We start from the raw sequence: 11,396 nt of genomic DNA on the forward strand, positions 1-11,396 counted from the left end.
TCATTCGGCGCTGTCACACTCAGCCTCTTCACGCTCTCTCCACTCAAACTCTTTCTCTACCTCTTTCTGTATGCTGTAAGTGCCGTCTCTTTCTCTCTTCCTCTCTCCCTCCCTCTCTCTGTCTCTGGGTAAGAGGGCTGCCTGTGTTTTAGCAGAGGAAGGGGAGAGACTCATTCATGGCGACTTGAAATTCATCTCCAGCAGTAAAAATCCCATGACCCCTTGTTACTGGCTGTTATAAATCAGGCATTTACTACCTGTGGCTGTCACATGAGGTCCAGCCAGGTAATCATTGAGTGGATAGGAAACGTTTTGGATTGATTGTGTCATGCAAAAGTCATTTTGGACTTTGATTTAGTGAGGCGTCATATTTAGTGTGTTTATTCAATCACTTCTATCAAAAACATCGAATATTTTTAGATTTTATTTCTACTTTACAGGATTTTATTTGTTTGAATTTTCTGCAGACAGCCTTTTGTTACATATTTTTTAATAGATATTCAAGGATGCTTAAGCATTCGATAGTTCATAGCAACAACAAAATTTAAAGATTCAGAGCATCCCTTTCATGGTATATTTGTCCTCTGAGCTTTTTTTCCCCCCGAAATCAACAAATAAATTCCAGTTTAGAAATTCAGAATACAAGTGTGTCATTAAAGAGTGTTTTTAAAGCAATCCTCCCTTTAAAATGTTTAACATTATTCAAATATCTAACGTGTAGAATTATATAAGAACATCTGAGATATTTTATGTGTTTAGATTTAAGTTTTTAAGGCTGGAAGTCCTGAAATGTCTGAGGAAACTTAGATAAATTTATGGTTCAAATTTACATTTTATTTTCTTTATAATGTATAAAGTTGCAAAACTTCTAAATTGGTGAATGTTTAAATTTGCGCTAAACCAACAGAAAACAACAGCATTGTTTGTACCTGCTGTTCACTACAACGGGTTTTTGCACCTTTCGGCTCATTGTTTTGGTTTTGTGGGGTGAAAGTGTCCGGTTCACTTTCACTCTTTACTACATGGTTTAGAGTATAAAAGCTTTGCTAAACCGATTGTTTGCTGTGTTGGACTACTGAACTGTTTGGGGTTTATTGTCAAAGAAGATACACTTTCTCACTTAACGGTGCAATGTGTAAGATTTTAGTCCCGTCGTGTCACACCACTTTGTACATCTAGAGGCAATGAGGAGTCATTGCAGTGTCCCAGCAGTCTGCTCTTAGTTCAGCTCTCAGGGTTTTGGCAGTTTGGTTGAATTTTGCATGTTCTTCCCCTGCTGTTTTTCAGCTGCACTGAAGATCTGTTTTGAATTGTCCAGTTAACCTATGAATGGTTTGTTCGCTGCATAAAATTGCCTCAGATTTGCAGAAAGCTACATCACAAATGATTTGAGCTAGTCACATACAGCTATTCTAATTGGCCAGAAGAGCCTATGAACTAACAGCAAACTTAGCGTATTAACACTCGTCAGTAACGTTTTATAATTAGTTCCCTTTATAAGCTATTAAGCTATCTCTAAATAGCCAACTGTTTATTAGTCTACAAAAATATTCCAAGTTCAGCATTAGGCTGCAGCATATCCCAGCTCACTTTGGGCGAAGGCAGGGTTACACCCTTGACGGGTTGCCAGTCCATCACAATGTGCTTGATTTTAGTTAACATTTGGAGGTTTTAAACTAAAAGTTTTGCATATTTCACCTCTGAATCCGCCAGGCTGATAACTTTAACTGGAACTCTCAGCTCTTAATCTCTCTTTTCCACCGCAGGCAGACGACAAATAAAGACATACTTAAAGGCAGTCTGAGAAACCCCTAATCTCAAAATATCTCCAAGACAGTGACCATGCCATGACTGCTGATGTGTAATATGATCTCAGGATGGGTTTAAATTTCAATCAAGTTGAATTACTTGAGAGACAAGATTAAGCTGTGTGGTGTGTGGGGGCAGGTGGGTGTGCGGTTGGTGGTCCGACAACAGTTGCAGGCATTACCATCTCCCAGGTGTGGAGCTCACTGTTGCTCAGCATGAACATCGGGCACCAGATGGCATTAGTCTGCCTCCCTGCCCAAGGCTCACTTATCTTCAACACTGTGTGCATTTGTGCGTGTGTGTGCTCTCCTCTGCAATATTGCAGTGACAAAAAAGATACGGCAGTAATAACAACAAGCTGAGCTGCTTTGACCCTGCGAATAAAGTTGTGTACTTCTTTGCCCTGATGTGAAGTGGAGAGCACGTGTGTAGGCTGTGTGAGCATGAATAGAAACATTCAATACTATTGCCCCGAGACAGAAAAGCATAAAGAGTGAGTCTACTTTTGTTTATTTGGAACTTTTTATTCTTCAAATCAAAAGTTACGAGAACTGAAACTATGTAACACAGAATATTATTCTTGAGGACAGTTCAGTCACTGGCCTTTGCATGTAAGCTCTTGGCTAAGCGTCAGGAATGCAGTTGTGATTGAATCACCATCAACAGCATCTCCATAAATGTGCCCTCAGTAATGTGCGGCCATTTAGTTAGTACAGTTTTTTTTTTTTGCTGTCATAAATACAAGCTCCTGTCAAATCCACTGTGTTTCTGCTGGATGGGACAAACCGACCACACTACACTAACAGGAGACAATGGTTAAGGAAAAGGGAAAGTTCATACCCACTTCCACAATGTAAAAATACTCCATTATAAGTTAAAAAAAACAAAAAAACATTATCCCAGCTAACCTGGAGCTAAAGCTGGAGGACACTGTTTAAAAGTCAAAAGGTCTGCAATGAGCTCAGACATACATGCATGGAAAATTACAATCACAGCTACAGGCAACATAGAGCCAACAGTTTATTGAACCAGCCGGAGACTGTGAGAGGAAACTAGAACTCCATTTACTTTCCAACCTAATCCGGAAACAAATTCCTGCAGTTGGGTACAATCTAGCTATAGGTACAATCTCTGAAATGTTGAGAAGTGAAGGTGTAACTATTGGGAGGTATGGCTGTATTGTTAATATTGCGAATATTAATAAACTTCATATCAATGAAGCCTGCAGCTGCTGAAAGTCTGGAGCTCATCAGTAGCTTGACTCAGAGAAAAGGCCACTGAATAAACTATTGTATCATCTGCATAAAGATGCAGTTTAGCTATTAGCCTTCCCAACAGTATTTATAAAAGTAAAAATATAAGACAGGAACTAAATTTGAACCGTGGGGACTCCATTAGATATTTCTTTGAAGCTTCGGTAACCATCTGTATATACTGTACTGTGAGTTTTAGCTACAAACTAGTTCCTGATCCACTTCATAGTCTTCTTACCCATAGCTGAAAACCTGCAGCCTCAAAACCCTATAGCCTCCAGACTGGCTTATTTTGAAAGTAAGCAGATAAAGGCGAGCTACAAAAATAATAATATATAGAAGAAGCAGAGGAGCTTCCAGAGATGATGAGTGCCACCACTCTCTTCTGATGTTCAATGGGAAACAAATGGGCTGACTTTGCAGAGTGGGCTGCATGAAAAGGCCATGAAGTGAGAGTTTGCCTTTGATCCAGGGCCTCTACTGGCAGAGTGCCTTCTAGTCTGGGCTTCTTCAGACAGACTGGTCTGATGAGAGAGATTCACTCCTGTTTCAAGGGCAGTTGGGCTGCATATTTGATATCATTTTGTAGTAACTATTAAAAGCCCTGAAATATGCAGTTCACATGTGACTGAAATGTCCCCTTGCATCATTGAAAACGATGTCACCGCTAATTGTAGGAGGCACAGTTCCGACAATGTAGAGATATGAGTACATTGGCAGTTTACCCTTTCTGGTAGATGTTTCCATGGCAACCAAGGCTCTCTTTTAATGAAGCACAAATCCAGCAGGGGACTGAAACAGAGACACAATATGGCCACTGGCATTTGAGAATTTTAACACAACATAATGTGCGTGTGCGTTTGTGTGTATGTGTGCAGTAAACAGTATGTAATCAATCAGACTGTCAATCAGAGAACTAGGCAGGACAGTCCAACATTTTTGCTGCCAGGCTTTTACGTCTGAGTTATTTTAAAAGCTGTCTGGCATTCTGCCTCTATAAATCTGTCATGCAGCAATTTAAATAAATGGACAGAGATGGAAAGTACACATCATTTGACAGACAAAAACCACAAATGAAGAACCATGGAGTTCCTAGAGAGAAAATACAGACGTAACATTTCAAAGAAGTGCATCTAATTCAGCGAGGCAAGCTATTGTAATACCTTAAAACCTCCCAGTTGGTCCAAGTAAAATACAGTTCTGTGTTGCAAGTAGGCATGTTTTCTTTGAAGTTATCTAACTAACCCAAAACTAAAATAGTCAAAAAAGTGTTTCAAAGTGTGAAAACTCTCACTTTGAAACACACTGGCATGGTGGCTGCACCCGGAGGATCTCTGTGCCAAAAGCAGGCAAAAACACAGTTTGAAACCGCAAGTATTTTCTCAATTCCTCTTTAAAATATAACCTAAACTTTTACACGCACGCACGCACGCACGCACGCACGCACGCACGCACGCACGCACACACACACACACACACACACACACACACACACACACACACACACACACACACACACACACACACACACACACACACACACACACACACACACACACTCCCCAGTACTAGACGTGAAAGTTACCACAGATCTATTTAGCAGATGCCTGGTATCCCACAGTTTGGAGCCACATTTTCTCTTTTTGCTCTTAATATTCACCTATTATTTACCATAAAGACACAAGAAACTATTTTTTTACAACCCTTAGCGTGGCTACAGAGATGGCAATTTTGGTGTGCTGGTTGATCAGTCCACCTCTTCGGTCCAGAATGAAATATGTCCAGCTGTTAGAAAAATTGCCAAGATATAAGGTACAGACATAATAGCATTCCAACATAAAGGATAGAGAGAGATGGATGGATGGGTGGGTAGACAGACAGACAGACAGACAGACAGACAGACATAGATAGATAGATAGATAGATAGATAGATAGATAGATAGATAGATAGATAGATAGATAGATAGATAGATAGATAGATAGATAGATAGATAGATAGATAGATAGATAGATAGATAGATAGGGACTTCCCGGGTAGATGGTGATTGACAGTGACAGTATTAGGCCCTAATGTGAGGAACTGATAATTAAAGCATCTTTTTCACCCTGAAGCTCCTGTTCACTGCGGTAAGTGCTAACATGTTTGTCAGAAGTTGTTGGAACATGGCACTTAAACTAGTTAAATCTCCTCCTCCGTGGATTTTTGGTTTCTCCAGAATGACTGAGTTCAGTTGAAGCAGAAATAGACTGAGCCTAAAGGGGTTTTCATTTGTGAAAAACCAGCTTCACAGATGAGCAGTTGCATATAACAGGAAATCAGCTTGATATTCCTCTTTTTTACATTTATTTCTAATGACTTGATCGAATGGCATTAAGCTCTACGGAGGTCATGGGGATTGTCGTGAAGATTAATGCTTTCCTGGTAAATTACGTCTACAGGGCAGTCAGAGCAGCCGCAGTGAACACAAGATAATTTCCTTCCATGATGGAGAACAGAAATAAGACGGAGCTTGGTGAGAATATAATGATTCGTTTGCTGTATCCCTGGATACCTGCAAGGAACAGCCCGTAACACACACACACACACACACACACACACACACACACACACACACACACACACACACACACAGTCTGATTTAAATGCACATGCACGCAGAAACACTTAATATTTAAGGGAGAAAACAGTCTCAATGCACACACACACACACGCGCGCGCGCACACGTGTCCAGTACAGAAGGTAAACTTGTTGCTGAGGTGGTGAAATGGTTTGATGCAGATATCGATTAGTTTACCAAGCACTTGAGTGAGTGTTTTCTTTTCCTGAGAGACTCCCCTCATCTCACTGTAATCAGCACAAGCAGGTCCCAGGTGGTTGTGTGTCAGTACAATTTAATTTTAGACGTTTCACTCTGACGCATCACTGATGGACAGCTGACGGTTGACATGTCAGGAGGAGCTGCACCTGCACAGCTGAAACTCTTAAAACTGGAGCCGGAGCGTGTTTGGTTTTTCTCAATTCCTCAATCTCTGTTTCTCCTTCACACATAATCAGACACACGTGTTTGAAAGAATCGCTCCGGTTGATTCAGCAGAAGCATTTCAAGCGAAATGTACGGCCACATTTGGGAGGCAGAGAGACTGAACACGATGAACAGATTGGTTACGTTGTTGAGGAAGTGCTGAAGTTAAATGTTCGGTGCTGTACTGCCCTCTGCTGACCGATATTTGCAAATACAAAAAGAGAAGAAATGGTTTGTATTTTCTCATACTGCTTCCATTGTTTTTGCTTTGTTCAAAGTAAGAGTTTCCTCAGAGGACAAGACTGGCTGCACCCTTTTGTTGTTTTTATTGTTATTATTTTAATTGTTCGCTTTTACTTATTTTCTGCACTGTCAAAACAACATTCTGATTTTATCCAGATATTTGATTTTTTTTTATTTTTTTAATTTTGTACACTTTATTAATCCCCGAGGGGAAATTTCTTCATATCATATCCTGAGCTTTAATTGATTTACTTTAATTCTTGTTTTTGTGTGATTGTTTTTATTTCATTGTAATCATCAATCAAATAGTGTTATCTCTCTATAAAGCACTTTGGCATTTATTGTTTTCAAATGTGCTCTCCAAAGACAATAACTTGACTTTTCCGATCTTACTCTTAATATGAAAATATTTGTGAGTGCTCTTTTCATAAACATCTGTTTTCTACTGATACAAATATATTGTTTTACAACACCTATAAAATGATGAATTGAAATCAGTAAGATTGGTGTTATAGGAGATTTTTTTTTTTAAAGGAAAAGAGAGGGATTTTTTTTTTTAAACTAAGGTCATGTTCCTACTAAGATACTCCAGTTTTAAAATATTTTATTAGAAAAAACCTGAAAAGAAGATGACAACACAATTTTGTCTCAATAATTTACATTTATTTCAGTATTAGTATGTCCAAACTTACATTTCACACAATGCATAACAGTTCACGTAGAACTACAACCATAATATAAAACTTAGCTTTGTACAGTTGTGAGATCATGTAAATGAAGTAATAGAGATCATGTATATTCAGTATAAGTACACGTGTACTAAAGCTCAGCGTCTCGGCGTGTTTGCCAGCTACCTCTCTGTCTGGGTAAGAATCTCATGTTGAGATGTTCGGCCTCCTGCTGATGCTCCACAGGCTGCTGCGAGAGGTTGTTGGTCTGTGGGAGGCAGTCCAGGGTCAGGCCCATATGGGGGCACACCGAATACTGGGAGAGCAACGTCACCAAGATGGATTTCATCATCACCATGGCGATGTGCTTGCCAACGCAGGCGCGAGGGCCCGAACCGAACGGCTGGAAGTAACGGCGAGGAGCCTGGAAGAGGACAGATGAGAGACGTCGTTAAAGACCTTTAAAATGTGGTTTCAAATCAATTATTTTTAAATAAGAATATTTTCCATCACTTAAGGAAACAAAAAAATCAACCTTGATACTTAGCTAATCTGCTTTATTAGGACTGTGTGAGTGTGGTTTAAGCAGATTTGATTGACAGAGTTGATATACACAAACAACCCACCGACTGTCGTCTGATTCTGATTCAAATGTTGCTAAAAACCTGATTGATGCAATAGAGCGAAGTGTGTGACATCATCTTTTTAAGCCAAGCAACTTCAAACCAGCGAGAAAAGCAAGAATGAAAAAAGAATCACTGAAATCTCCCAGATAGTTTTAACTTGTGCAGAAAATGTTCTTTTCACATATCTCCCCATTACCCCATTACCCCAACACACAAAAAAAAATAGAAAATAGGCTTTCAGGGTCTTTAACAGTTGGTTTATTAACCAAAGGTGATTTATTCTGATACTTGTGCATCTCGCAGCTGCAGATACAACTTCAGTATACGTATTACTCACATTTTTTTCAAAGTTTTCCAGACTGAATTCATTGGCTTTGAGGAAAAACTCAGTCTGGTGCATCCGGCCAGTGTTCAGAATGATATTTGTGCCCTTCGGTACCCTGTAGCCATCTATGATGTCATCAGACAGGGCTCGACGCATGCTGAAGTCCACCACTGGGTGGAAGCGCAAGCATTCGTTGATGAAGCTCTCCAGCACCTGCAACTTCTGAAGGTCTCTGTTCTGCAACTGTCTTTCACCTGCAGGGAGACAATGACAAAGTCATTACTGCCATCCACTTAGCTGCCAGTTTATTAAGTACACCAATTTAAAGCAGTCTGAAGCAACAGTTCTGCTATAAATCCTCTGTTCAGTTTATGTTGATTTATAGGATGCAGTTTGTGGTACTGTTGAACTGGTTTGCACTGTACAGAAAGGTGTTTGTGTTATTCAGCTTACCCTCACCGCTTTAAATTAGGTGGACAAAATAACAGAAACACCTGTCAGTATAATGAAATGTATTTCAATAGTGCCACGACATGCAGCCTCCAAAGTTGAAACAACACCTCATTAACAGCCTTCATGAAAGTAGGACTTAATACATTACTGTCGTATTAGACAGTATTAGTTTTAGCCGCCAGCTGTGTGCAGGACACATTTTTATTCTATTTTACATATCAGCACCCTGCTATGATGCAATGTGTCAAAATGGACCATTAACATGCAGCTGATCAGGTGATAGAGTGCGTATGACTGCTTCTAAAATCTGGCCTTGGTGGACATCAATTAAACTCTGCCATGTCTTCCTTCTAGGGGCTGACCTTACCTACAACAGTGTCAATCTCCTGCAGCAGCTGCAGCTCCACATGCGGATTTTGTTTGAGGAGCAGCAGCATGAAGAAGAGGCTGACGGACAGAGTGTCCGGAGCTGCGATCACCATCTCCAGCACACACTGCCTCACGTTCTCTACAGACAGCTCGCCATGGTTCTGAAAACACACACAATATGCTGACTGGCTTTACATAGTAGAAAAAATTATTATTGGCTGTAAGAATAATAAAAAAAGAACAAAAAAGGGACAAGCTTTGGAATAAAAGAACTCAGAAAGAAGTAGTGGTGATTTAGTTCTTCGACTGACCTGTGCAAATATGAGCTCCGCCGTGAAGTTGATGTTGTCCAGTTTATCTGCCTGCTCCATATCTCTCCTCTTCTGCTCTACAAGGCTTTCTATGGCATCCTGTAGCTCCTGGCTGTGAGATGACAGATATTTAACACGTGATTACGAAAAAAGAACTCAGCCAAAAAAATCAAAAGGGTATGAAGAAGCATGGTATTGATCACAAAATGATTGAGTGACTCACGCTGCTGTCTTGTGCCTCTGGTAAATCCAGCCAAACTTAAAGTAGATGTCGGGTTTGATCAGCACCGTCTGCCAGGTGTCAAAATACTTCTGAATCTTCAGCAGTAGCTCTTTCTCTGGACACAGTGTTAACACAAATGTATTACGTTTCAACATTTTGTTTGATCCATCATATGAGACGATCGTACAGTTTGCATGATAAAAATAAATAAGACATTAGTGCATGCCTATTCACCATTGACGGGTACACCCAGGAAGAGTCTGTTGGAGATGTCGACCACCGTGCAGCGCAGCAAACTGAGGACATCCACATGACTCAAACTGTCCAGGCTGTCCAAGTGAGTCTGTGTGGAGGAGACGCAAACCTCCAGCGTCTGCTGCAACCGTGGACCTGTGAGGGCTGACATAGAAGGGGGTTTTGAATTAGGTTAGTCAAATATTTTGCATCGGAGGCTCACTCAGTAAGTCTGATGGAGGGAATATAATGTTACCTTTAGTAAAATAGGTGCGGCTCTTTTTCCACAGAGTTACGTTGTTGTTAAATATGATGCCTCTCTCGTTCATGCCAATGCAGCTGAGTCCCTGCTTGCTCCCAAAACGTGAAGTATATTGTCCATTCTTCAGTACATGGTGCACTGCTGATGCCCTTATGGTTAAAAAAAAAAAAAAAAAAAAAAGACAGCAGATTATTTTTTACTCTTTGACTGAATTTTTGGATAACTTTAACAGATAAAACTAACCTGCTGAGTATGAGCGTCTCCTCTCCATCGATCCAGACTCTCACAATGTCTCCATACTTCTTGTTGTAGTAGTTGCTGGCTGTGCCGATGCCAGTCCAGATGAATCTCACATAAGACAGAAGTGGTCCCAAACCCAGACAGAAAGAAGGACCTGTTGTAGTAAATGGTAATAAATGTATCTCAGCTTGTATTAAATTCAGTGTCAACACAGTCACCCAATATAAAAATCATTAAACCCACCTGGTGCTGTGCTCTTTTCTGTGTGACTCCAGGCAACCAGCAGTAGACAGACTAGCAAGATTAGGGTCCTGGTTGCCACGGATATAGCCGGCATTTGCACCGCAGTGGCATTGGGGGACATGGAGATCAGGTCTGCCACGATGGCGTCCAAACCAACAGGAGTCATGGCCCGGTTGCAGCCAGAGATCAGATCCATTTAAAACGGGTTCAAATGATGGTCGCTGCCTGGGCTTCCCCTTTATAGGCAGTCTGAACTGGCTATGAGCCAGGTCAGGGTAAAGCAAAAGCCACAACAGAGGAGAAAAATGGTAAACAATATACTTGTGGCCTTGAATGTAAGACCTTGTTCAGTGGGTGTACGTCAGGGTGAGCTTGTGTTTGACAGTTTGGTGATGAGAAGTATTGCACCTCCTTTGAAGATCAAAAGAATTTGCTTGGGAATCCTAAACAAGAGCAGCTGGCTTGTAAGAATGATATAAAATATGTGTTATTACAGTGTTCATTACAGCTTTATCTGTTTAAAAAAAAATAAAAAATATTCTGCAAGTCAAGTAACACTCATGCTTTCGCTCAGTTTTTTTTTTTAAAGCAAGAAAGATGAGGGAAAGCTTGGATTAAATGGGAAATGTTGACTTTTTATTTTCAAACTAATAGCCTGTTGAAACCAGGAATGTGTGTCATCTAAATTCTGTTATTTAACAGAGGTTTAAAAAGCACTTACAATATTTGTTTTGGGACATCTAGCTACTTCCAGGTGTCCTGTTAATCTCCAGCCCCTTGTGACCTTCTGAAGGATTACTGGGTATATAGCTAATAGAGCTAATGGAGGGACTTATGCAACAATTTTACTCAAAGCGGAGTAAAAGGGAAAAGCTCCTAGAAAACATTTTAAAGACCATCATGTAGTAAAGCTGATAATAAACTGACTAGAACAACTAAAAGGAACGCTGAAATGATCAGGTATTTAACAGACGTCGCTCGGGAGTGTGCTCAGATTTAGGACTTCGGTATTTCTCCTGTCTATGGCATCAACACCACTTTGTTTTTATTATTTTGTGGTTATTTTGCCAGTAGGGCTGCCTCGGTCCAGGCTCATCCGTTGTGTCTTTCTTA

At 40.4% G+C, this 11,396-nt stretch overlaps 1 protein-coding gene across 1 annotated transcript; it reads right to left on the reverse strand.

Moving 5' to 3' along the window:
• Positions 1-7,078: 7,078 nt before the first annotated feature.
• On the reverse strand, positions 7,079-10,479 carry cyp19a1a (cytochrome P450, family 19, subfamily A, polypeptide 1a). The gene is made up of 9 exons (XM_069174104.1): positions 10,284-10,479; positions 10,044-10,194; positions 9,795-9,949; positions 9,539-9,703; positions 9,305-9,419; positions 9,082-9,193; positions 8,769-8,931; positions 7,961-8,202; positions 7,079-7,421 (listed from the first exon to the last, which is right to left on the reverse strand). Exons 1-9 carry the CDS (start codon positions 10,477-10,479, stop codon positions 7,149-7,151), a joined length of 1,572 nt encoding a protein of 523 aa, XP_069030205.1. The 3' UTR covers positions 7,079-7,148.
• Positions 10,480-11,396: the final 917 nt, after the last annotated feature.

The sequence above is a fragment of the Embiotoca jacksoni genome, unplaced genomic scaffold (assembly GCF_022577435.1).
Source record: "Embiotoca jacksoni isolate LCO1_2020_lvr unplaced genomic scaffold, fEmbJac1.0.p SCAF_6, whole genome shotgun sequence".
NCBI lineage: Eukaryota > Metazoa > Chordata > Actinopteri > Embiotocidae > Embiotoca > Embiotoca jacksoni.

What these genes read in the sequence shown, in the direction of transcription:
- cyp19a1a (XM_069174104.1), bottom strand. Translation starts at nt 10,479, where the DNA reads ATGGATCTGATCTCTGGCTGCAACCGGGCCATGACTCCTGTTGGTTTG. An exon ending in GAGACGCTCATACTCAGCAG is followed by an intron (nt 9,950 to 10,043) that starts GTTAGTTTTATC and finishes TTTAACCATAAG; the next exon opens with GGCATCAGCAGTGCACCATG. An exon ending in CGGAGCTCATATTTGCACAG is followed by an intron (nt 8,932 to 9,081) that starts GTCAGTCGAAGA and finishes GTGTGTTTTCAG; the next exon opens with AACCATGGCGAGCTGTCTGT.